We start from the raw sequence: 27,977 nt of genomic DNA on the forward strand, positions 1-27,977 counted from the left end.
CGGGGTTCATTGATATACAGGAGGCCAAACCAGGAACCCCGGATATAGTAGAGGACCCCAAAAAGAGAAATACTGATTTCTCCTTCCGGTGATCAAAATTTTCACCTCTCCCCCTTTCCCTATTCCACTCTCTGGTCTTTTACTTCTTCTCACCTCTTATAACTTCCCATTGGGCCCCCGCCTCCGTCACTTTCTCTTACTGTCCATTCTCCTCTCCAATAGGATTCTTTCTTCTCCAACAGCTTCCCACCCAGCTGGCTTCCCTTATCCCCTTCCAGAAGGCCTCTTTGCGCTCCCACTACCTTTTAATTTGGGAATCTCCCTTCTTCCATCTCAGTCCTGACGAAGAGGCTCGGTCCGAAATGTCGAATGCATACTCTTTTCTGCAGATAGTACCTAACCTGCCGAGTTCCTCAAGAATTTTGAAAGTTTTCTTTCCATAGAGGAATAACAAAGAGGTTAGAGAGTATCAGTGAGAGGGAATGCAATGAAGATTCACTAGGCTGATCTCTGGAGTGGTCGGGTCATCATGTGAAGAAATATAAAGCGCGATAAGCCTTTAATTTAGAGGCCCGAGGACGAAGTAGAGAACACATTGAAATGCACAACATCAGCAGCGGTTGAACCAATTAAAAATGAAAAATTGACTGTTCAGAATTGAGATGAGGGGTAATGTCTCCACTCCGAGGATGGCGAATGTCTGTAAATCCCCACCAGTAAAAGCAGTAAAGGTTCATGATCATCCTCACATTAAACAGAGGTCGGCGGTATGTGTGGAGACTGAAGGGATCGAGAAAATGAGGATCGGGCAGAAACATGTGGTTGAGATTGGGGCGCAGCGGCCAACTTGTTGATCGTTCGATCCGCTGAATGGCCGCATCCTGCAGTTTCTCTCTTGGCGATGTGACATTTTTACTCTCCAGTGAGGCGGGGGCAATACGAATAGAAGTTAGTGTTTCTAAACATAGAACTGATTTGAACAGAACCTGCACATTTCCGGTCTGGTTGTAAACTGTATGACGATCTGGTATGGGGGCCAGACCCATGAATCGTTGAACCAAAGGAGCAGAAAGGAGGAAGATACAGAGGAATAATTTTAAAAAGTAGTTGGTGTAAATATGAAGTAATGTGGAAAATGCAGCAGGAGGTTCATGCAGCGTGTAAGGGGCGAACAGCAGAGTCACCAGTTTAGGAGGGAGACCTTTAGCCAGTCACTTCATCCCGCTCAATTTTCCCATTTTACCGCAGATCTGCAACATTTGAGGGTTTGTTTCCCGTGGTTGTGCATTTTAATCTTTCTTCCGTTCTGTCAAGGCAATGAGATCCAATCTGTCACGCACTCTCATTGTGGGTGGGTTTTTTTTTGACACATTTCACTGCTACGAGCTGTTGTGCTTTAATGTTTCACGGTGTACAACCGTATTTATGGAAAAATTAAGCCTTTCCATTGATCTGTGTGTCTCTAAAATGTGCACACTTCAGTTAAGCCTCCTTCCAGAGGATTCAAATCCGCAAACAAGGATGTCTAATATTTCCACCTAATTAAAATGGAGAATATAATTATTATTGTTATTATTTTAAAGTTTTTGAACAACTCTGTGCCCCATGGTCGATGGTCTATGCTCTCTTGTCCAACCCCTTTGCTCCGCCTCTAAAAGCCCCGCCCCAGCTCTGAAGACGCGCGGCGCAAATTGCGCATGCTCAGTCTTGGTTAACTTTCCGCTCTGAGTTGAGCGTATCGTCGCGGGGAGACGGGGGAAGGATCGCTGTCTGCGAGGCAAATACATCAAGTTCCCATCGGTGAGTATTTGAGGCCCTTTCAAGCGGGCATGTTTGAGTCCCGTTAACACACCTGTTCCGGGTTGCTGGAGAGAACCTGCCGGGGTCGGTCCGGGTTGTAGGGCCTTCACATCGAACCGCCAGAGATGAGCCGCCGCTCAGCCCCTGTTGCTTCAGTCCTAGGAACGGGTAATGTGATAATGCCGGGACTGCACTTATCCGTTGATGTACCTGGGGAAATTCGGCTGTTTGTGTTCTTGCAGCCGGAGGTTAAACGGAATAATCGCGTTTGCGGGACACTGCTCCATGTGTATGAGTAGTTTTATCTTAAGTCAGTTCAGACATGGCAGATTTGTGACGTCCCCTCTTTTTGTGTGGGCAATTATTTTTTGTTTCGTGACTCCATTCCACTGTTACGACCCGCCGAAGTGCAGCGAATGTTTTTGGGTACATAACCGTATTAATGCGAGAATTAAGCCTTTTCCATTTGCCTGTTCCTCAAAAATTTGTGCACTTTGGTGAAATCGCCCTCCCGAACTTCCCGAGCTGAAACTCAGACTGTCTAATATTTCCACACAGTTTAAATGGGGAATGGTTTATTATTGCCAAATACCGACGTACAATGAAAATCTTGCCGTGCATAGCCTCCACACAGATCAATACGTCACAACAGCACGAGGGGTGAGAGAGAAGGAGTCAATTTCCGAAAACCTAGTACATTTATTTTTTCAACATAGCCCTCTCCTACATTTACACACTTAGTCCAGCGGTTGTGGAGCATACGGATCTTGGACCTCCAGGAAGTGTCCAATGCATGGGGTGATTGATGCGTTCGTGGCCGAAGGTAGAAGGAGATGAGTTATACAGCTCTCGTTACGTGCACATGCGGTTCAGCTTTTTGAGTGATTATGCAGAAAGTTTGAAATTAATAAGTCATCTCCTCCTACCTTAGGCCACGAACTCATCAATCACCCCTGGTATATTAGGTATACATTAACGGAGTGTAACAAAGCTTTATAGTTATAGAGACAGTGTACTGCAGGTAGGCATATTATGCAATGTCACATGGAGTTACATTGTGAGATCAGGAGTCCATCTAATCATGCTGAGGGTCTCGGCCCGAAACGTCGACAGAGCTTCTCCCTATAGATGCTGCCTGGCCTGCTGCGTTCCACAAGCATTTTGTGTGTGCTGCTTGAATTTCCAGCATCTGCAGAATTTCGCATGCTAAAGAAGATTCAGTTTGCTTACAACAGCAGGATGGAAGCAGTCCTTGAGCCCGCTGGGATGTTTTTCTGTTTTATTTTATCTTCGATCGGATGGGAGGTTGAGAATTGAGAATGTCTAGGATTCTGGGACTCATTGATTATGGTTCCTGATTTGCTGAGGCAGCGGGAAGTATACAGAGAGTCCATGGGTGGGAGGCTTGTTTCTATGATGTGCTCAGCGGTGTCCACAGTTCTCTGCTATTCCCTGCAGTCAAAGGAAGAACAATAGTAGTAGGAAGCTGTGAAGTATCGGGATGGGATGCTTTCTATGGTGCATTCAGGGGCAAAGTGTATATGCGAAAGTTCTTATTGTTTGTTATATATTTGAAATTTTAGGATCATATGCATATAGTGGTATGTACTATTAATTCAGTATCTGTGTAATGCTGTAGGACCGTCAGTGATTGTTCTCGATCCCTTCTCCCTCCTGGTTCTACCTGATCATTCCATGCCATCTTGTTCAAATTCCTTCCAGCCTGTATCTAACCACGTCAAGGATACACATGTCAAACATCTTTCTTCTAACCTTTGTCTCATTCAGAAGTATTATACTGCACTTCTACCTCACTGAGTTTCCAGGAACTGTGTTTTTTGTTCGGTTAATTGATGTTTAATTGAATACAGCACGAGGCAATGTAAAGGCAGCCATTAAGCCATTAAATTTTAGTTTCACCGTTACAAAATGGCTGCAGTGCTAAGTTTTTGTCACAATGAAACTCAGAACATATTATATTGAGTTTGTTATTTCCTTTCTTAATTGTTTGCGGTGAGCGACTTCCTCCGTTTCCAAGGTAACAGCCATTCGGAGCTGCAAGAAGTGTTGCACATTTCTATCGCTCTGTGGTAGAGAGAGTGATGGCAGGAGCAACTGTAACTGAGTGATAGTTGGAGGAAAGGATGCTGTGAATATTGACTGCATGGAATGTATTGCACAAGAGTAGGAATGAACTGAAAACTAACAGACTGGCAGGGGTGGCATTACACAAATTTGTTGACCGGCTTCCGGCGCCCCCAACATTTATTATCTGTGGAGAGAGAGAGAGAGAGAGAGAGAGAGAGAGAGAGAGAGAGAGAGAGAGAGAGAGAGAACGAACAAACAATGTTCTTTTGCAGGAATTTTGAAATAAGATGTATAGACGATCATTAGGTTCAGTTCTCCTTAGTTTGTGAATCGGAAATGCCAGGAACACCACAGCAAATTTTTGGTGGCAAAGCCTCAGTGGGCAGTTTTTGTGTAGGTTATAATATTGGGCTGGAGTCTCTGAGAATATGGATAGGGCAGTATATTGTTATTTCTACAGCTGCAATTGAAATTCGCACAGTGTGCAGTGATTCTGAAGATCGGGACGATTGGACTTTGGCTGTGGGAAAATCATTGACTAGACCAACCAGTGAGATGTTATGTTTGTCAAACAATTTGTAGTTTTTCAAATACGTAAGTATTTTGATCGAGCCCAATGACAGTAAGCGGGGGGTGATGATTGAAGATGGATTTAGCAAATAAAGGCCAGCGACGAGTGTGATGGGTGTGTCAGTAATGACAGTGGGAGGAAAGGACGCTGTGAGCATTAACTATATGGAACGTATTACACCAGGGTCAGAATGGACTGAGGACCCAAGAAATTGGTAGGGATGTGGTGGCAATTACAGTTTAGGGTGGGAATCAGTTACTATTTGTGCATTAAAATGAAGAAGGAGAAAATACTACAGCTGCAGGAAATTTAAAGTCAGGAGGAGAAAATACTGGAATCGCTCAGCAGATCGGCAGCGTCTTGGACAGTCTCAGTTCTGGAACTGGGTCTTCCACCATTTCTCCTTTCAGAGATGTAGTCTGATGTACTGAGTTCCCAGCGTTTCTACTTTATAATTTTACATTCTGTTCCTGCTACACTGCAGGAAACATGGCAGCCAGCTGTGTGGGGCAAGATCCCACACAGCAGGAAGATTGTGATCAAATGAGCTCGGTTTAGCTGCTGGGGTCAGGCTGAAATGTATCCGCATCCTCTATACAGACCGGGGAACCAGCCTGAGCACCGGCCCCGGCAGAGGGTCATTAAGTTCCAATTCCACCTTAGTCACGGCAAATTGGAAATGGCAGGAACACCTCGACAAATCACCGGCACCAAAGCGTCTTTGATGATATGGGTGATGATATTGGGCTGGTGACTCTGAGGATATGGAATTGGCAGTATACGGGCTTCAGTCCAGGTTGGTAATTCGACAGCTGGGATCGGCATTTCCTCAGTCTACAGTGAAGCTGAAATCCTGAGCGGTTGGGCATTGGTTATGGAGAAATCGCCAACTACACTGTCCAATAGAACATCACATCTGTCGAGTATTTTGGAGGTTATTTAAGCGTTAAATAGGGAGTTGGGTGAAGTTGAGCAGTGATGTTGTTCATCTGAACCTTGGTAAAGTCTGTATTAATATCCCGCATGGCAACTGATCTGGATGGTTCGGTCACGTGGGATTCACAGGGCGCTGGCGAGGTGGATTCACACCGGGATCGAGAACAAGAAGCAGGGGGAGATGATTAAAGATGGTTTTAGCGAATAGAAGCCTGTGGCGAGTGGGATGTGTGTGTCAGTGTCGAGACTTCTGTAGTTCACTATTCATGCCATTGATTTGTATAGGGATGTACAAGGCACAATCAGCAAGTTTGAATTGAATTAAATTGAATTGATTTCTTACGTCCTTCACATACATGAGGAGTAAAACTCTTTACAAAACGTCTCGGTCTAAAGGTGAAATGTGCAGTCAAAGTAATTTATAATAATTCAAGATAAATTAAACTGTCTACATAATATGGATTACCTCAAATTAACGTTAGTTAATTAATCTGAAGTCCCGGTGGAAGAAGCTGTCCCGGAACCTGTTGGTCCTGGCCTTTATGCTGCAGTACCGTTTCTTGGATGGTATCAGCTGGAATAGATTCTGGCTGAGGTTACTCTGGTCCCCAATGATCCTTCGGGCCCTTTTTATACACCTCTCCTTGTAAAGATCCTGAATCATGGGAAGTTCACAACTACAGATGCGCTGGACTGTCCGCACCACTGTCTACAGAGTCCTCTGATTAAGGGAGGTACATTTCCCATACCAGGCAGTGATGCAGCCGGTCCGGATGATCTCAATTATGCCCTTATAAAAACTACTTATGATTTGGAGGCCCAGACCGAACTTGCTCAAACGTCTGAGGTGAAAGACGTGTTTTTGTGCCTTTTTCACCGCACAGCTGGTGTGAACAGACCACGTGAGATCCTCGGTTATGTGGATGCCGAGGAACTTAAAGCTGTTCACCCTCTCAACCCCAGATCCATTGATACCAATAGGGGTTAGCCTGTCTCCATTCCTCCTGTAGTCCACAACCAGCTCCTTTGTTTTTGCGACATTGAGAGGAAGGTTGTTACTTTGCCACTAATGAGTCAGAGAGATGACTTCTTCCCTGTTGGCCACCTCGTTGTTGCTTGAGAGGAGGCCAATCTATGTAGTGTTGTCGACAAACTTAATTAGCAGGTTAGAGCTCTGGGTGACGACACGGTCATGAGTACACAGGGAGACTGAATTCGGGAGACTGGTTGATAAGGCAACAGGTGACAATGAATTTGAAAGACATTTCGGTCAGTTTTGGAGTTGGGCTGAGGAATGGCAAATAGTTTTCAACTTGGGCAAGTGAGAGGGTGCATTTTGGACAGTCAAACTGGGTGGAACTGGTGTAGTGAATGGGAGAGCATCGGGTGTTGTGGAACAGAACGAGCTGCGTGTACAACAGCACAGTTCACGGAAAGTGGTTGTGTAGGTACTGAGGGTGCAAAAGAAGGCTTTAATCATGCTGGCACTCATTAGTTAGGGCATTGAGTTCTGGATTGTGGTCATTATATTGTAGTCATATATTTTTTTGGTGCGGATATGTACATTTGTTTTCTCCCTACTGTAGGAAAAATATTATCAGTCTGGATAGTGTGCAGACGAGATTGCTGAATATGCTGTCTAAACTAAAGTGCCGGCTCATGGGAAGAAGTTGGCCAAGCTGGATCTTAATTCCAGAGGAGAAAGGAGCTGACACTGTCGGAGGGAGTACAGATAATGTGGTTGGTCATTGTATTTTTCCCAGGGTTCACGATTCAAGATTGGGCAATGTCATTCTAGTATAGGAGAACAAAATAATTGTTACTCTGTATCCGAAGCAGGACAGAAAGAAAATGATAGGGACCACAATAATAAACAAAACACATTACATGCAGTATGATTGCTTAAAAACATTGATTCTATGTCCATAAAGTGACGTTAGGCACAGGAGAGAGTGGACATATGGAGACTGATATTGATTTTCTGCCCATTAAATTACTTTAGGCACAGGAGTGTCTAGAACTGTCAGGAAATGTTAAACCAGTAGTGGGTGAGGTGTGGAGCGTGGGTTAGTGAGTAGACGTGTTGATTACGCTTACTGCTTGGGGTAAATAATTGTTTTAAACCTGATTGTCCTGGCGTGGGTGTTACAGATCCAGAATTCTCTTAAGGTAGCACCAGAGTCGTAAAGAGAGTTTTGGGCATATTGACCTTTATAACGCAGGCTATTAAGAAGAGGGGTTGGGATATTAATGCTAAAGTTGTAGTTCACCGTGATTCCAAAACATGTAGGATTGTGTGCAGTTCTGGTCAGCTACTTGGAGGACAGATATGGATAAGCGTGAAAGAGTGCAGGGAAAATTACACGGACATTGCTGGTATTTCAGGAAATAATTATAGTGATGGGTTGAACAGGTTAGGACTTGATTACCTGGAATAGGGGAGAATGAGGGGGTATTCTAGCTTGGCTCCAATTTTTCTATGCCATTGGCCCCTACAATTAAAGGAAGAGTCCACAGACCCCAGTTTGGGACACCCTGCTAAAGATGTAGAAATCTATGATGGTATAAATAGGGTGAATACAGGTAGGAATTTTCCCCTCAGGTTGGGTAAGATCATGGATTTAGGGAAAAACGTGACACATTTAATGTTATCAGGGGGAACTACTTCACTCAGAGGGTGGTGCGAAGGCGGAACCAGTTCCCAGCATAAATGAGAGATGCAGGTTCACTTTTCGAATTTGAGAGATGTTTGGGTAGGTAAATAGATGAGGGAGGTGTAGACGGCTGTGGTCTGGGTACAGGGGGATGGGACCACACCGAACATGGCACGGGCTGGATGGGCTAACCGTCCTGTGGCTGTGCTCTAACGGCTCTACGAAATTAAATTGAGATTTCTACTCATAATCGATATTTGTCGCATCCAACAATGTGTTTTTATTTTGGGCCAGCGTCTGCACTGCTGAGATCTCTGTAGAGCTGAATCAACCATGAGATTTACTGAATATACCTCGAAAGGCTAATAACAAACGCTAAAATTTTAGTATCACCATTACAAAATGGCTGAACGTTCAGTTCACCTTTGTCACAATGAAACCGAGAACGTGTCACACTGAGTTTGTTGTTTCTCCGCTCGGTTATCTTTGCGAGTCACTTCCTCCGTCACCAGGGCAACAGCTCACCAGAGCTGCAGAGAGTGTTGAACGTGTTTATCACTCTCTGGTTGCTGACTCTCAGTGGAGAGAGAGTGGCCTCAGATACGAGGATGCTTTCAGCATTTACTGTCCGGGATGGAATGACGAAGACTGTAGGGATTGAATTTATGCAATTCTGTTCTGGGTGTCAAACTTCTGGCAGTCAGTCAATCGCTTCTGCAGCGAAAGAACAAAAAAAATTTCCTGTACTGAGCTTCCAGTGCTATCTTTTCAATTTTATGTTGAAAACATTTTGTTCCTTTTACACGACGGTAAAGTGGCTGCTAATTGATCTAGGCTACACCACACTCAACAATAAATTAATGTACCACTGTGTTCAATATAACTGTGGGGACAAGTTGAAATATATCAACACCCTCTTTGTGTCCCAAATGCCCATGTTGCCAGGCTGATCCCTGTCTAGACAAAGGATCATCAGGCTCCAGTTCTGTCACGGGTTGGTAGGGGAGTGTAAATTTTTTGAGCTGGGATTAGCTGAGAAACTGCCACATATTACCAGCAGCAAAGAGCCCTGAGAGAGTTGTGCCTGAGATGCAATCTTAGGATGGGAGCTCCAGAAATATGGAACTGTCAGTGTTTGGGCTTCGGTCTACGTTGGTGCTTTTACAGATGCTGCTGGATGTTCCTCCTTCTGCAATGAAACAGACGTCACCTGGGGCTGGATATTGGTAGCGTGAATCTCTCAGTGTGAGATGTGGAAAAGATGTGCGAGGCTGTCGGTGTGGGCTGTGACCCTCTGAGGTTGCATTCTGGGATACAACACTTGTTTTGACTCAGACAAAATGATTCAGGGTCTCATTGTGTCCGGGTTTCTGAGATGTTGAGCGAGTATTCCTGTTCTGTGCTCAGATGTTTGGTTCTGAAGTTCCTTTGGAAGCAAAGTAGAGAATGAGTTCCCATTCCATCCCTCACAGGGAGAGGCTGTGATTAAATACACTGTTTTGTGTTTGCACCAGTAGAAAGAGACCGGGGTTTCAAAACTCAATTCACATTTGGAAATTCCCCCTCACTCTCACCTGTCTATCTGCCAGTGGGAGTCAAACAGAAACTCAAGATGCTGAAGATAGAACAGAACATGGAACAGTACATCATGGACAGAGGTGTGCTCTCTGAGTAGAACAACTTATCCACACATTTCCCTTGCATTTACTCCCTCACACCTTCATTGCATGGTCTCTGGTATTAGACATTTCCAAACAGAGAGAAGATACTCCCTGTCTACTCTGTCAATATTTTTCATTCTCTTATGAACCTCTATCTGGTCTTCCCCCAGTCCTCACCGCTCCAAGGAGAACAACCCAAGATTTTCCACAAAAAATCTGGGAGATGTTTGAATCCATTCTGACGAAAGGCCAGGAAACCGAATCGCAAACATGTTTCCTCTCCCCACAGCTGTCCCTTACCTGCTGAGCGTTTCTAGTGATTCCAGTTTCTCTTTATTCCATTCAAAGCCCAGTTTGTTTATAAAGAGTGGGGTTGAACTGTTATCGAGATGAACATGGGGGAATGCATAACGAAAGTTTAAATCAGATCAGCAGAAGTTTCGGAGGGCCGAGTGGTCCACTTACGCTTTTGGTGTCTTGATTAGAAAAGTTCTCACAGTTTAATTAGTGTAAGCCAATATAACATTAGCAAATTAATTTTATTGTGGAACTGACAAGAAACATTACATTGATTAAGTACATACATCGAGATTTGTGCGTTAATGTTGTACCCCTGTTGGTTGCGGATCGACCATGACTCACTCGGTGATCTGGCCAGCGCGGTACGGGACCGAGGGACGCGCTTCCCGATCCCTGTTACTGACTCTACAGTCTCCCCGTCTACCGCGCGCACCAGCTCCCCGCCCACGCGCGTCCTCTCGGGGAGCTTCGTCACCCTTGCGCTCCTGGGTTGACATTGAGACGATTTAAGCAACTGCACGTACCCGGTATCTCTCATGAAGAGACGTGTGATTTACTTCTCTAATTGGTGACAGCAAATGCCAATTTAGCATACCAACCAACGGGGAGATGGGTTTCGTCAATAAGTCGTTAGCTCCAAAGGCCCCACCAGGTGGGGCCCATGGGAGTGCTCATAGTAACACCCTTGGTCTGCAGAACGTAGGAAGAGTCAAAAAAGAAGATATTAAGTGTGAATTCCAGTTCCAACAACCGGAGGAGTATGCTGATGTTGCGGAACTGGTGAGGCCGATTATCCAGAAAGTAGCAGAGGGCACGGTGAGGTGGAAGGCATGGGAGGTATCCCGGATGTAGTTGGGGAGGGACTGAACTATGGGTGACAAAATTGAGTCCAGGTAGGTAGACACAAGTTCAGTGGTGCAGGAGCAGACCGAAACAGTGGGTCTACTGGGACAGTCAGGCTTGTGGATCTTGGGGAAGAGGTGAAACCGAGCAGTGCGGGGTGTGGGAATTATGAGCTTTTTTGGCTGAGGATAGAAGGTCTCCGGAGTTGGTAAGGGCAGTGATGGTACGGAAGACAATGGTAATTCCTTCCCTCTCACTTCACCCATCCCATTTTCACTCTGCCTCCTCCTCCAGCTGCTTATCACCGCTCTCATTATTCTGCCTTCTTCTGCTACCTGGTGCTTTCACCTTACATTCCTTCTTCACCTTTCCTGCCTATCCCCTCCCTGCTTTCCCTCCCAAACCTCTTGATCTTTCCTCTTCCTGGCTTTTCACCTGGCACCTTCCAGCCTTCTCCTTCCCACCCTCCCCCCAATTTCTTTATAGGGTTTCGCCCCCCTCCCTCTTCAGTGCTGATGAACGGTCTCGGCCCGAAACGTTGACTGTTCGTTTCCACGGACGCTGCCCAACCTTCTGAGTTCCTCCAGCGTCTTGTACGGCCTCTTTGTTGGAAACTGCCTCTCAGTGATACAACAGGGGCGTCGGCATTTCCTGAGTGTTATTATCTATCCATTGTAGCATCTGTCATCTTCTGCTTCTTTTACCTTCTGTTTTACTGAACATGGCAGTCTTCTCCAAGGAATCCTGTCATCTTATGGGTGTCCAAAATTTTTCAGCTTTTCAAGCTTCCCAGTGAGCAGGCTGGCTGTATTTCTTCAAGTATTGACTTGTTGGATCTGCTTGCTGTCCAACGAATTCTTAACACATTCCTCCAGCATCCGAGTTCAAAGGCGTCGATTATTTTGTATTCAGCCTGACTAATAGTCCAGCTCTCACAGCCATACATCACATCTGGAAATACCATAGACTTGACTCTACGGTCCTTTGTAGACAATTCATGTCTCTGCGCTTCAGAATTTTATCTAAATTTCTCATTGCTGCCCTCCCCAGAAGTAAGCCCCGTTTGATTCTGTGGCTGCTGTTACTATGTTTAGAAATCTTTGAACCGGGGAAGATAAATTCCGTCACTGCTTCCACTTCCTTTTCATGTATTACCACGGAGTTAACAGGACTGGCTGGTTTTCTTAATATTGAGCAAGAAGCCGGCTTTCCACTTTCTTCTTTCACGTTCATTAGAAGCTTCTTCAGATCCTCCTCACTCTCGGCCATTAGAATCGTATCACCTGCATATCTGAAGTTGTTCATATTTTCTGGTCATTTTGATTCCAACATTTTGAGTCCTCTCGACCAGCATTCCGCATGATGTGTTCAGCACATAGATTAAATAAGCAGGGTGGCAGTATGCAGCCTTGTCGTAATCCTTTCCCAATCTTGAACTAGTTTGTTTTTCCATGGTCAGTTCTAACTGTTGCTTCTTGATCTTGTATTTGCCATAGTTTATTATGGTCCACACTGTTATAAAAAAAAACAAAAAAAATCCTTTAGAGTAGTCAATAAAACATAGATAAATACTTTTCTCGAATTCTCGCGATTTCTCCATTATCCAGCGTAGGCTAGCAATCTTCTATTGCCCATTCAACTTCACTTTCCAGAATGCCTGGCACTGTATCGATGAGGGAGTCATTGCAGGTGTCTTCGCTGTTGGATCTTTCTACAATTCTTCTGTGTGTTCCTGCCAACTCCCTTTGATGTCCTTTGCTTCTGTAAGGTCCTTCCCTTCTTTGTCATTTCCTATGCTCATTTTACATGAAATGTTCCTTTGATTTCTCTCATCTTCTACAACAGATTTCGTTTTTTCCCCAATTCTGTTGGCTGTTTCAGCTTCAATACATCTCTCCTTCTTGAACTTTGTGTTCAGTTGGGGTTCTTGTCCAAATCTCCATTTGCTCCCTGGAATGTAGGAGAGTGAGCAGTGACGTTACAAAAGTGGTTTAAATTATGAAGGGCAGAGTAACTGACTCACTCCTTTATTTGTGTTATTCAGGTCATTGCCAGCAGGTGGTGCTTTCTTCCACCCGGCCGGCAGACAAGAAGACGGCAATCAACCAACCGCAGTCAGACTCAGAATGGACACAGGTATGCTCACTGGGCTGTTTCCCATTAAAAATCTGTTCTTATGGTACACGTGTAGTCAAATCATCAATAGTTCAGAACGATAAACATGGGAGATAAAGGGGCAGAGAGAAAGTACCATCAAACGGGGTCATTGTTCCACCTGGTAAACTTACCTTGAGCACTAGAACAATTCACCAGGTCCAGCGCAGGGACCTAACAAGGGGAATGACGGAATCGCTCCCCTCACCATGTAAATCTTCACCTCAGTGAAAGGAAATGGAGCTCCTGAATAAGGTTGGTAGTCATTAGCAGTGTCCACAAGGATCACTGATACGCCATGCGTTATGTGTGATGTAAATAAATTAATAATAAGCTATGTCTTAACCAAATGATATACTGGGTGAACTGATTCGTTGATTACAGAGTTGACGGAGTTGAGTAAATTTGGGACTTCGTCAACGTGTTCAGCATCCAATTAGAAATATGAAGAGAGTCACCAAGTACAGTTAATTCAGACAAATGTGAGAAGTTGCACTTTGGACGTTCGCGAGCGATGCTCAGAGTGAATGCTGTGACCGTTAATAAGATTGATGTATGGATGTATCTTGTGATGGATATGCATAGCTTCCTGAAAGTAGCAACACATTTGGTAGATTGCTAATGATGAGTTGAGGTATTTGTTGAAGTTGACCTGTAACTGGGTACGCGTTGGTTAAGAGATAATTTTAGAATTGTCCACACATCTGGTAACCAAATCACAGGACTGATGTGGTGAGTCTGGTGAGTGTGCAGACAAGTTTCACCACAAATACCAAAGGGAATAGGTTTAAGGTTAGAGTGTAAAGTTAAAAGGGGATTTAGGATGCATGTTTGCCACAGAGAGTGATCGGTGTCTGGAATGTCCTGCCAAAGGAGGGGATAGAAACAGATACTCAGTAGCATCTGAGAGGCGTTTGCTCTCATGAATATGTCGGGAATGGAGGGATATTGACCATGTTGCTGAAGTTGGGATTGGTTTAAATTGGCATCGTGTCCGCGTACGCATGGTACACTCTGCTATTTTATGTTCTTTTTGACTACAGATCTGAAATCCGCAATCACCGTCTTCCTGTCAAATTGTGAAGATCACCACCTGTTCCGGTTGACGAGCTTCTACATGGAGCGACTGGAGCAGGCGATTGAGGAGGGTGTGGAGGGAGTCGGCTTCATGTTAATGGGCGAGGATCACTTCACCGGGCGAGAGTATCACGTAAGTGGGCGGGACATAGGCTGAGTGTAGAACCAACGCAACGGAACCTCTGGGCAGTGACAATCCAGCAATGCTTGTGCACAACATCTGGAAAAGAGTTTTCATGAGCAGAAACTATATTTTCCGATTTTTCGCTCACACTCATTTTTAGACAGGTAAGGATAAAGACAATGATTGGCAGGTGAATTTAGTAAGATGACACTTGACGGACATTGCAAGTGGACAGAGACCTTCTTTACACCACTCTGCCTGACATCACATCATCCTCCCAATATTCGACTTTAATGGACATTCACCAAACTGTGTTTGATGACCCACGGGATTCCCACAAATTAAATATATAGTGACTTATTTCTCAGCTCATTCTCAGTCTACCTTCAAACCCATTTTCAACTGACGAGGCAACACTGACTATCGTCTCTCATTTGAACTACGGACCCTTTTTTGATCAATATCACAACATGCCTCATGGTTCAGTTAACTTCTGTTCCTTGTGAATGTTCCAATTTGTGTTTGTACTTGCTACAGCTTATACTGTTTATATTGGGGAGTGCAACATTATTATCATTAAAAATATTCCAAGCATCTACTGCTAACGCAGTATTACAAAGAAACACTTTCCTATGGTCCTTGTGCTACTGGAGTGCATTCATCTTTTGCGACCCAGAATGAATATTAGTGAAGAGCCATACACCATACTGAACACTACATTCCACGTGACGCAGCTGACAATTTCAGTCCAAACTTCTTTTTCAACATTACCACCAGTTAGCTTTGGTCTGTCACACACGCACAATAGTCCAGAATTTGCTGTCAGCTCCTCACTGCCAGTTCCCAGCTGTAGGCTGACACTGGAGCGCTCATGGAGTCCGGCAGAGAAGTGTGAACCTGTTGGGGTTCACCGACAATTACCCCAGGGAAAATCAACAGTGACTCTGCCATAGTTTGACCTACCCATAGTCATCAAACTCTACAGTACAGCAGCATGATCTTCGGACCATCCAGTCCACACCGACATATCTGCTTAGTCCCATTGAGCGGCGCCCTGGCTGGAGAAGTCCATAACTTCCCCATTGAATGAAATTATCCAACTTGATCTTAAATGTACACGTCGAATGTATATCGACTAATTTCGATGGCAACGCGTCTTACGCTATCAGCAAACTCTGAGTGACGGGTTCCCCTCATATTGCCTTTCACCTGTCACCGTTACCAAATGACCTCTAATTCCAGTCTCACCCAACCTCAGTAGTAAATGCCTTTTCACACTAACTCTCTCTATACCTTTTATAAACAGATACCTCTATCACATCTCCACTGGTCCTCCTACACTCTATGGAATAATGTCCTAGCCTATTCATAATTTCCCTTTCTCTCAGTTCCTCAAGCCTTGGCAACAATCTGTATTTTTCTTTCTGCACTCGGTCAATCATTTATATCCTTCCAAGAGACAGGTGCACACATTGCTTTAAATTAGTTTCTGCCACATCAATTTCGACATAATATCCCAACTTCTGTATTCAATATTTTGATTTATGAAGCCCCATGTCCTCAAAGCTTTCCAACGCCATCTAAATTCGACAACACTTTAAAGAAATTTCGGATGTCTATTCCCTGATACCTTAGTTTAACCGCAGTGCTCAATGCCCTACCACTCAATGTCTTACTATTATCATGGTTTGTCCTCATAAAGTACATCACCTCGCACGGTTCTTCATTAAATTCTATCTTTGAAACTCCATTCCGCCTTTTGCAAGCTGTTCCATGTCCCGCTGTAAGCTCTGATACCCTTTCTCACTGTCACTACGCTGGTGTCATCCACAGATTTGCTGACCCAGTTTACCACATTGTCATACAGAGCATTGTTTTATCTGACAGACAACATCAGACCCAGTACAGATCCCTGCCGCACACCACTAGTCATAGACCTCCAGTCAGAGAAGCAAATCTCTACTATCTCTTTTAGCTTCTCTCGCGAATCCAATATCTAAACTAACTGGCGGCCCTGTCATTAATTCCAAGCAAGTTGCTGAAGCCCCAGTAGACAACATCCACTGACTTGTTTTCATTATTTGCCTCGTAACTTCTTCAGGAAACTATAAGATTGGTTGGACGGGATCTAACAGGCACAAATCAGTGTTGAATACCCGTAATCTCCATCCAAATACTCATATCCCGTCCTTAGAGTACCTACCAATAACTTTACCATCATTGGTGTTGACTCACCAACCTGTAATTCCGTGCCTTAATTTTACAGAGTTTCAAGCAGCAGAACAGCATTGCCTACCCTCCAATGCTTCCACTTCTGACGTTTTAAATTCCTCTGCTGGAGCACTTGCAATCTCTGAAATAGTCTCAAACGAGGTACGAAGGAAAGCACTAGGGATTTATCAACCTTCATCTCCTTCAAGACAGTAAATATCTCCTCCTCTATAATCCGTGCATTGCCCATTATCTCACTGATGTTTTCTCTCACTCTGAAGACACTGTGTGCCTCCTGACTAAATATAAATGCAAAAAAACAAAAAAAGATTTAAAATCTCCTCCGCCTTTTTCAGCTTCATGGATAAAGGCCCATTCTGAACTTCAAGAAATCCAATTTTGTCCGCTGGTATTCTTTTGTTCTGAGTATATTTGATGAAGAGTTTGGGGTTCTCCTTTTCCTGGTCTGCTAGAGCAAACTCATGCCATACTTTAGCCGTCCGGATTTCCTCCCTTAGTAACTTCTGCATTTCCTGTACTCCTCTGACCTTCGAGGCTGTATTTGCGATGCGCTCAGGGCCACTCAGAAACCAGGACCTGTCTCGCCTTTTATTCTGTCACGAATATTCGGTCTGTATTCGTGGATTCAAACTTCAACATTTCAGCCTTGGACGCCTCAAGCCTGCCAATCACCTCGGTACCAGAAAACAACCTGTCCCAATCATCTTTCGTCAGATCCTTTCGGATACCATTAAAATTGGACTTTCTCCAATTTAGATTGTTAACCTGAGGACAAGATATTGTCCATAATGTTCTTTAAACTAATGTCATTTTCATCACCTGCACACCCCTCTATCACCTGACGTGTCGTGTACTCTGATGGCATTCCAGTATTTGCTGTCTGTAGCCATGACTTCAATATATTGATTACGGAAACGTCCCTGGACATACTTGAGCTACACTATCCCATCCGGCCCTTTCAAGTATCGATACCCCAGTCGATAATTCGACAATTAAAATTACCTACCATCAGAACATCGTGTTTCTTGTAACGGTCTGTGATCTCCCTACAAATTTGATCCTCTAAGTCCCATTGACTATTGCGTGGTCCACAATGTCATCCAATTAACGTGTTCGTCCATTTCTTATTGCTTAGTTTCACCCACGTAGACTCAGTAGATGAGCTCTCTAGTCTGTCCTCTCTGAGCAATGCAGAGATATTTTTTCCTAATACCACCCCTCCTTCACCTCTATCGAACCGTGTCTAACGCTACAGAACCCTGGAATGCTGAACAACCAGTCCGGCACATATTCCAACCAAATCATATGAATGGTTACAACGCTGTAGTTCAATGTGCTGATCCATGAGTGAAGCTCATCTGCCTTTCCGACAATACTGCTTGCATTGGTATAATACGGATTTCGGAAAAAAATAGATTCACGATGCTCATCCTTTAGCTACTTGACTTTCCCACACAACCGCTCCATTATCCACTCTGGTTCTTCATCCCCCTGCATCTTAACTTTAACACATCTCCCCTCCCTATGCAGCGCTAACAATCCTTCACTTAAGGGTATCAGCGCCCTCCAATATGAGTGTAAAACCATCATGCCTGTCCAAGTCCCAACTTTCTTGGAAGAGATCCCAATTATCCCAAAATCTGAAGCCCTTGGTCATGCGTCATATCATCAGCCACACGTTAAAATGCACTATCGTCCTATTTCCGACCTCACTAGCACGTGATACGGGTCGCAATCCTGAGAACACAATTATGGGGATCCTGCCTTTTGGATTAGCATCTAACCCCATGAACTCACTTTGCAGGACTTCATCATACTTCCTGCTCTTGTTATTGGTACCAATGTGAATCACGTCTTCTGGCTACTCATCCTGTCCTTAGTAACGTTGCAGACTGGATGCGAGATAGCCCTGACCTTGACAACACACCATCCAGCAAACTTGCTGTCGTCAGCAGAATTTCCATCCTGTTTTCCTAACCGCTGATAGTGAAGATCACTCTTCCCACCCCTTCTGAGTCACAAAACCAAACTCAGTGCCAGAGGCATAAACGACATGGTTTTTCTCTTCTAGGTCATACCCCGAAACAGAGAGATATATATCTGTTATAGAGGGGTTCCCTGCAGGCAGATATTCTGATGTTTCCCCTGCTGACAGTTACCCAGTTACCTATGTCCTAAGCCTTGGGTATACCACTCCCTGTATAGCCCGTCAGTTAACTTCTCAGCCTGATGAGTGATTCCTGGTTCATTCAGTTCCAGCTCCAGTTCCTTAACACAGTCTATAATAAACTGCAGTTGTATGCGCTTCTTGCAGTTGTCAAGGACACTGGAGGTCTCCTTGCCTTGCCACGCCCTGTAGGAAGAGCATTCCCCTATCCTTCCTGGCATTCGCACTGCTCTAACCGTGAAAACAACTGGTAAAATCATACCCAAAATCTGCCTGAAGTCTCACTGGACCTTCTCTGACAATAAGTCTCAACTACCCATTCTATCTCTGGCTCACTCACACTATGTCTTCTCCGCTTAAACGTTGCCAAGTGGATAATGACCCCGCAATCTGTGGCACAGAATGACCGGAATGAACCCACTCGCTTCTTTTAAATTAATTCAACACGCACAGCACGCGGGAGGAACTCAGCAGGTCGGGCAGGATCCCTGCAAACGAACTGTCAATGTTTCAGGCCGACATCATTAGTCAGAAGAAATTTTATTTTTATTTTTATCTCCCGCTATGAACACTTCAATAGTTCTTAGCGATCTGTGACGTTGAAAATGTGCTGGGTTAGTTCAGGGTAGATTTGTACCCATCCCTTTGCTCCTCAATATATTTCCCATTGTTCATTACAGAACGTGACTGAGCTCGCGGAAAAGGGAATCCGAGCGGGCGCTTCCAAACTCCTCCTGGATCTGGTGATGGAGAAGGGCTCCGGGGCCCGGAGGGTGATGTGGGAATCCTTTGTGAAACTACATCACCATTTACCGAAGCTGAGCAGAATATTGAATGAAATACGGGAACGTGGTACGGTGAACAAAACACTGTATGTTACAGCTGTAAATGGTGATGAATTTAGAGTATTACACAGATTAATGCAGGTTAATCTGTTTGAACAGGTGACGACCAGTTCGCCTACATGGACACTGAGCGGGGTATATATGAATTGCCCACGCATCTGAAAGGTAAGCGATGGAACAGAAATCTCAAAAATCTCATTTCGTTACGGCAGTCTGGATACCTGTGTTTAGAGGCAAGTTACTAGACTGGCAGAAACTGTGAGGCAGGTTTTTGTTGCTGTGGCTGACGACAGGAAACCAAAATACATTTGTCACAACACACGGTACATTTTGGGTCTCGGGCGATGCACCCAGACGCATCTATAGGTTTTATAAACTGACATTCCCGTCGCTAAATATCAGGAGATTTGACAAAACTAGAGCCAGACCTCTCCAATTGGAATATCCAACTCCAGCAAAGGAAATCTCACGCGTCTGATCCAAAGTGGAGCCGATATTTGTTGTGATTCCTCCATAAAAACAGAAGACATAGGGGAGCATTAGGCCATTCAGCCCAGTGAGTCTGATCCGCCATTCCATCATGGCTGATCCTGCATCCCACTCAACCACATGCACTTGCCTTCTAACATATCCTTTGATGCCCTGACTGATCAGAAAACGACGACTTTCCGCCTTAAATATAAGTACGGACTTGGCCTCCACTGCAGTCTGTAGCATAGCATTTTAAGGAACCCTACTCGCTAAAAAAAATCCCTCCTTACCTCTGTTCTAAAGTGTCACTCCCTCACTTTTCAGGCTGGGCCCCTTAATTCTGTGTACTCTCACCATTGAAAATATACTCTCCTCATCCACCCGTTCTTGTCCTTTCATCTTGCGGTAGGTTTCAAGAACGTCCCCGCGTGTTCTATTAAATTCCACTTTTGCCCAAAGTTGCCAAAATGTTCCTCATAATGTAACCCTTTCATTCCTGCAATCATCTTCGTGAACATGCACTGGACCCTCTCCAGTGATAACACTTCCTTTCTGAAATATGGGACCCAAAACTGTTGACAATTCTTCAAATGCGGTCTGACGAGTGTCTAAAAAGACTCAGCATTACTCCAGGAAATTAACCTTCTGGTAGTCTTGCACGAGGACTCCTAAGTACCTCTGTACCTCTGATGTTTAGATCTTCTTCCGATTTAGGTAATGGTCCGCTCTATTGTTCCTTTTACCACAAGGTATTTCCAGACATTTTCCAGTACTGTATTCCACCTTTGACATTTCTCCCTACTCTTCCAATTTGTCTGTGTCCTCTGCAATCGCCTTGCTTCCTCGACAATACCGAAAGCTACACCTATCTTCATATCATCCGCAAAGCCATTTTTTAAATTACTGACAATCAATGTGAAAAGCATTGGTCCCAATACTGACCCTGAGGAAAACCACTAGTCATCAACAGCCAAGCAGAAATGGTCCATTTTATTCCCATTCGCTGCCTCCTGTCTGTCAGCAATTCCGTTCGCCTTGCTATTATCTTTCCGGTAACACCATAGGATTCTAACTTGTAAGTAAGTATCATATGTGGCACCATATCAAATACCTTCTGAAAATCCATTTGACTGGTATCAACTGCCTATCCTTTGTCCACCCTGCTTGATACTACCTCGAGGATCTTTAACAGATTTGTCAGGCAAAATTTCGCGCAACAGAGAGCATAGTGACTTTGACTTATTTTGTCATTAGTCTCCAAGAACCTCGAATCCCCAAACTTAATAATACACTTCAACAATTCCCAACCAATGTGATTTTGCTATCTGGCCTATAATTCCCTTTCTTTGTCCTTCCTCCCTTCTTAAAGAGTGGAGTCACATTTGCAATCCTCCATTCCTCTGAGACCATGGCAGAATCAAGCGTTTCTTGAAAAACTCTTGACCGATGCATCCGTTAACTCTTCAGTAACCTCTTTCAGGACTCTGGGATATAGTCCATCTGGTCCAGGTGACTTATCCACCTTAAGACTGTTCAGTATGCCAAGCACTTTTTCTTTTGCAATAGCAATGACACTCGCACCTCCTGCCTGTCACTCACGAACCACTGCGCACTGCTAGCGTGTGCCACAGTGAAGACATATGCAGAGTACCCATTAGGTTCATCTGCCATTTCCTTGTCTCACGTTACTACTTCAACATCATTTTTCAATGATCCCTCGTCAATTTTATTTCCTTTTACTCTGCATAACTGAAAAACACGTTAGGTAACGTGCAGTATATAATTGGCTTGTCTGGCCTCATAATTAATCTTTTCTATTCTTATAGCTTTATCCGTTGACTTTTGTTGTTTTTTAAAAGGTTTCCTTTCATCCAACTTCCCACCCATTTTTGCTGCCTTATATGCCCTTTCGTTTTATGTTATGCAGTCCGTAACTTCCTTTGTCAGCCATGGTTGCCTACATGAGCTTCTCCTTCCTTCCGTACATTCATGTTACACCTATCATCTACTTCTAAGCCTGTTAGCTCATCCTCAGATCTATCATCCTGGTTCCCTTCCCCCTGCCATATTAAAACACTCCCAGCAGCTCCAGTAAATCTTCCCGCAGGAATGTTGGTACCGCTCCGATTCATGCAACCCGTCAATTTTGTACGGGGCACGCCTATCCTAGAGGTTGTCCCAGTTATCCAAAAACGAGAATCCCTGACCCGCGCTGCAATTCTTCTGCCTCATTCTATTCCAATGTTGACTGTCGTGTGGAGCAGACAGAAATACTGTGATTACTATGTTTGAGTTCCAACTTCTCCGCTTCCTTCCTATCTCCCTATGTTCTGTTTTCCAGACCCCGAACCTTTTTACTTCTTATGTCATCAGTTCAATATGTGCCACGACTTCTGGCTGCGCAACCTCCGATTTCAGCATATTATGGACGTGTCCAGAAACATTTCGGACCGGGGAGGAAAAGAACCACCAATGTTTCCTTTTTCTGTCCACAGAAACGCCTATCTGTCCTCCAGACTATAGAGTCCACTATTGCTACTGCGAGCCTCTTCAGTTTCCTGCTCTTGCGGGCAACAACAGAGGATTGCCTGAATACAAATACAAGTTTCCAGCAGCAGAGAAGACTGCAGACATGTGGTGGTGGTGTATTTCTGAGCTCATCTACCAGCTCCTCGGAGCAAAGGAGACTGTAGTGAGTGCTGGGTGCTTATTGCCTGCATTCATGTCCCAGACCCTCAGAGAATAAGAGACAATAGAGTAGTGCAGCGTGAGTTATACCATGGCTGGCTCAGCCTGGCAAAGGAAACTCTGTGGCTCAGTACTGACAGCTTAAACTGAAAGGACTATCAAGAAGATCAGGTCAGTTATGAGAGAAGTAAAATGACGTAAATTGCCCATTGCAAACCCCCTCCGTGTAATCGTCTGCACTTTTGCAGAATTCAACCAAAGCTGAGCAGTGAAAGCAGTGAGACCACCCGCTCCACACAACACTCTCCGCTCCAGAATCACGTGAGCACTTGGTGCTCGCTGGAACACCGGGGAGTCTGCAAACTACGAACAATAGGCAGAGCGGAGCTTTTAACTACATATCTGAATCAGATCAGAAATGTTTCTGGCCCAACGTTCAATTTCAGACACTCTGTTTCTGATCTCCTAATTTCGCCCAAACAATGTCTTCAACAAGTTTCTTCATTGTGGGCTGGAATACGTGAGTGTTTGTTGTTCATCAGATCAGTCAGTGACAACCTATTTCTTTCCGTCCTCAGATGTTCGACAGAAACACATGGAGACTCTGCGGGCACAAACTGAAAAACTGAGAGTGAACACGATCCTGATGAGGGAGAAGGTGAAGGTTTTCCAGCTGCTTGATCGATACGCTGAGCTCACGGTCATTTCTACTGTTCGAGAAAGGAGACTGGTAGAACATGAGCTTCTGGCAAGAGGCAGAGACCAGGAGGAGTGGAGACAGAAACATCTCCGCGGAGAGCTGGAAAAAATCCGCATTGATAATCTATTTCAGAGCAGTTACTCAAATAGATTTTGGGGAAAAATTAAAAGATTATTTGCGCGATCAACTTCGGGACGTTCGGCAGCAGTGGCTGGAGTACCGGGGATCGGGAAAACAACACTGGTACAAAAGATTGTTTATGACTGGGCCTCGGGGAAAATATACCAACAATTCCAGTTTGTCTTCAGTTTCAAATTCCGGGATTTAAACTCCATTAACTGTAGAATAAACCTGAGGGAACTGATTCTGGATCAATATCCTTACTTTGTGAAGTTACTGAGAGAGGTCTGGAAGAACCCAAAGGGATTGCTGTTCATATTTGATGGTATAGATGAATTCAAACACAGAATCGACTTTGCTGACAGTCGGAGAGATACAGAACCCAAGCACCAGTGCTCAGATCCCGAGTGCTGGTGTGAAGTGTCGGACATTGTGTATAGTTTAATCCAGGGCAAGCTGCTCCCAGGGTGTTCAGTGCTGGTGACCACCCGTCCCACTGCGTTACATTTACTGGAAATGGCGGAGATCAGTGTCTTTGCTGAAATCCTGGGATTTGTTGGTGAGGAACGGAAGGAATATTTCATCAGACATTTTGAAGATCAGACGGTGGCGGCAGCAGTTATCAAACACGTGCAGGAGAATGAGATCCTGTACACCATGAGCTACAACCCCTCCTACTGCTGGATCCTCGGTCTGGCACTGGGCCCCTTCTTCACACAAAGAGTCAGGGACCCGCAGCGAGTTCCCAAGACAATCACCCAACTGTACTCCTACTATATTTACAACATCCTGAAAAACCACGGGCGTGAGATTGAGAACCCCCGTGATGTGTTATTCAGGGTTGGTCAGTTGGCCTTCAGAGGAGTGTCCGAGAAGAAGATTGTGTTTACAGATGGAGATTTGATCAACTACAATCTGCAGCCTTCCCAGTTCCTGTCCGGGTTCCTGATGGAGCTTTTGGAGAGAGAGGATTCTGCCCGGAGCGTGGTGTACACATTCCCACACCTCACCATCCAAGAGTTTGTAGCTGCAGTCGCACAATTCCTTGATCCAAATCCCGGGGATATTCTGAAATTCCTTACTGAAGTCCACAACACAGCAGATGGGCGATTTGAGGTGTTTCTCCGTTTTGTTGCTGGTCTCTCCTCCCCAATGACTGCTCGGGGTCTGGAGGAGTTTCTGGGTCCATTTCCTCATGAAACAACCTGCCGGGTGATTGACTGGGTGAAGGAAGAGATTAAACGCCAGAGTGGTAACACAGAGAATGAAGCTGGTAAAAGGAGCCTCCTGAACACATTGCACTACCTGTTTGAGTCTCAGAATCGTGGACTGGCTCAGGCTGCACTGGGATCTGTGGAATCACTTTCATTCCGCGGAATGACACTGACCCCGATTGACTGCGCGGTCCTGTCTCATGCCATCGGACTCTGTGAAACAGTAAAACAGCTCAAATTGGAGTACTGCCTAATTCAGTGTGAAGGAATCCAACGTCTGGGACCCGGGCTGCACAGGTGCCAGGATTTGAGGTAATTTGTTTTTAACTCTCACTCTGTTCTGTTGTTTTTGTTTCAGTGTAAAGGAATTTGTGTAAAACTCAAGTAACTCAGACTGTGAATAATTGTGATTGGTCGATATTCCTGTGGTTCCTTGTGAAGGGATGTTGGAGACATTCATCAGATCAGTGAACAACGGCCATTGGTTTAATGGTAGTAAATCACAGGAATGGCCGTGTTTCCTGCTGCCTGTGACACGTCCATTGACAATGTTCCTTCTCACTGTTACTGACACCCAGACCGACACTGACTGCAGCAGGTGGGTCAGAGATTCACACCCCCTTCCCGGTGAGGGACAAGAGACCGTCAGCAGACCGTCCCAGTGAGAAGGAAATAAATAGCATTGTTAGATTGTCCTCTCTGCCCTTCCCCGTGTGTGACTATCTCCATCAGTCCACCTGTATGACTGTGCTCACAACCAGATACCCAGACCTCATGGGCGCATCTCTTTTCTCCGGACTGTGGGCCTCACCCTCCCGTCCGCGCGATCTATTTCTGCCTCATTGTCTTGTCGATTCATGTTTCCCTCATGGATCTCTCTACCACATCTACCTTCCTCCTGATTGGATCTCTTCACCTTTTACTCCTTCCTCATGTGGAATCACTTTCCATCCCCTCCCACCTTTGAGGATCTTTTCCGCAATTTCCCATGGATATTTTCCAAAACACATCTCTTCCTTACTGTGGAAGTTTCTCCCTTTCTGCTCTGGCCCCGTCGACCCTCTCAAGGCACGAACACTTTTCTAACCATCATGGACAGAGACAGAATTTGGGGACTTGACAGTGTAACAACGACGGACTAAATCACTGAGGTTCGGTGAATATCCCGGAGCTGGTCAGTGAGAGTCATTGACAGTGATGGGATCTCCGATCAGTGATTTACTGAAGGGTTTAATGTTTCCTGAAATACCCGAGTGAGAGAAATTCCCTGAGACCCACGGTTTGAATCACTTTGTTCATCAATTTATCTGTTTACGTTTAGACTTGGGGATAATAAACTGGAAGATTCAGGAGTTAAACTGGTGTCTGCTGCGTTGAGGAACCCGGAGTGTAAAATACAGAAACTGGGGTAAGTACCAGACTGTGGGAGATTGTGTTTACTGTCACTGGGTGTCTGACACTGAACTTTAATGTGATCAGTAATTGGTTTAATAATAAACACTGGGGATTTGTACCATCTCCTCTCTCTGTGTCCTTCACCCTCACTCTCTCTTATCTCCAGGCTGGACTATGTCGGTCTCACAGATTCTGGTGCCGAAGATCTCGCCTCCGCTCTCAGTAGAAACACATCCCTGACAGAGCTGAACCTGAGTGGTAATGAACTGGCAGATTCAGGAGTGAAACTGGTGTCTGCGGCTCTGAGGGACGCGAAGTGTAAAATACAGGAACTGTGGTAAGTACCAGACTGTGGGAGATTGTGTTTAGAGTCACTGGGTGTCTGACACTGAACATTAATGTGATTAGTAATTGTGTTACTGATAAACACTGTGGATTTATACTGTCTCCTCTCTCTCTCTGTCCTTCACCGTCCTCTCTCTCTCATCTGCAGGCTTCACAGTGTCGGTCTCACGGATTCTGGTGCCGAGGATTTCGCCTCCGCTCTCAGTACAAACCCATCACTGACGCAGCTGAGCTTGGCATCAAACTCGCTGACAGACCGATCTGTCCCCGCTCTCCGCCGCATTATACTGACACACCCGAGTCTGGAGAGGATCTGGTGAGTGTTTGTGTTAATGTTAATATCAGCGGATCCGCGGGTTTTCTGGTGATATTTTTGTGGGTGTTCTTGAAGCATAACCTCAGTCCCCTGTAATGACACTATTGTATAATCCATTTACTGAAACTTTAATCCTCCATCTGTTTCAGCCTGAGTGGGAATCAGTTCAGTGAGACATGGAGGAAGGAAGTGGAGTCTCTGAAGGAACTTCGACCCGGACTGAGAGTGGATCTGTGAATATCTGCATGTGTCAACATCACAGCCCGCGGGATAGGGATATTTTGACCGAATTTCCGCCCTCCCATTAATAGGCGCCCTCCCGTTTAATTTCCAACCGTTCCAACGGACGCTGGCTCTAGCCAAGCCCTCTGTGACGTCAGAGATGGCTCCACAGTGACACAATATCGCTTCACGTCCCGCGTTTCTGCTTCCGGCTGAAGTCCGGGTAAAGAGCTCCGACAAGTGCGACCTCAGGAATTACACAGACAGGAAGACCCCGCGGGTGGGGCCGAGTTCCCCGGATGGGATTATCCCAGGAGAGGATGCTTCTTTTTAAGGATTGGGCTGAGGCCGATGCATTCGGCAGTCTGGCCGATGTAATGATGTTAAATTAGCAGACACCTCGGCATTGACCCTCGATCTGCAGCGATCTCAGACACGGCACTGTGATTTTATAATCAATGGGTGAGAAACGGGACTGTTTCTGCAGCCTGTCACTCGTTGTCGCCGATCAGTTAATTGTGTGTGACTGTGAGTGATTCGGGAACAGTGTATTTATTCCTGCCCGTCAGCAGCGCTCACAATGTTTAATTTACATTTGAGCTGAGCCGAACATGTCCTTACCTAAGAATTTACCCAGGGTTACCCATTCCCCTCCAATTTTCAGATCTCCATGTACGTGTACAAGAGTCTCTTAAAAGACTCTATCGTATCCGCCTCCACTGTTGCCAGAGCCCATTTCACGCACTCACCACTCTGAGTAAAGAAATTACCCCTGACATCTTCTCTGTACCTACTTCCAAAAGCACTTTGTGGAGTCACTGCCTGTTTATGGTCCCTCCCCACGAACACTGATGAAATAAATAAAGAAGTTATTGATTTTATGGCTCCTTACTGCCACCACATCCGTCAAATAGAGGGAATGTTTATGGGACAGTGTGAAGGGAGCTTCACTCTGTGTCTGACCCCGGGAGTGTGTGATAGGACGGTACTGAAGTAGATTCGCTCTGTGTCTGACACGGGGAGTGTATATGGGACGGTGTGGAGGTAGCTTAAA

At 45.1% G+C, this 27,977-nt stretch overlaps 1 protein-coding gene and 1 long non-coding RNA gene across 2 annotated transcripts; both read left to right on the plus strand.

The window, feature by feature from the left end:
• Window positions 1-1,742: 1,742 nt before the first annotated feature.
• LOC132386372 (uncharacterized) lies at window positions 1,743-14,071 on the plus strand. The gene is made up of 3 exons (XR_009509503.1): window positions 1,743-1,800; window positions 12,898-12,989; window positions 14,051-14,071. It is a non-coding gene; the product is annotated as an uncharacterized LOC132386372 (long non-coding RNA).
• Window positions 14,072-14,084: 13 nt separating this feature from the next.
• LOC132386373 (NACHT, LRR and PYD domains-containing protein 3-like) lies at window positions 14,085-27,759 on the plus strand. The gene is made up of 8 exons (XM_059958624.1): window positions 14,085-14,217; window positions 19,288-19,459; window positions 19,552-19,617; window positions 23,190-24,957; window positions 25,967-26,053; window positions 26,207-26,377; window positions 26,534-26,701; window positions 26,851-27,759. The coding sequence occupies exons 1-8, from the start codon at window positions 14,125-14,127 to the stop codon at window positions 26,936-26,938; spliced, it is 2,613 nt and encodes an 870-aa protein (XP_059814607.1). The 5' UTR covers window positions 14,085-14,124; the 3' UTR covers window positions 26,939-27,759.
• The last annotated feature ends 218 nt before the right edge of the window (window positions 27,760-27,977 follow it).

This window comes from Hypanus sabinus, unplaced genomic scaffold, assembly GCF_030144855.1.
Source record: "Hypanus sabinus isolate sHypSab1 unplaced genomic scaffold, sHypSab1.hap1 scaffold_1123, whole genome shotgun sequence".
NCBI lineage: Eukaryota > Metazoa > Chordata > Chondrichthyes > Myliobatiformes > Dasyatidae > Hypanus > Hypanus sabinus.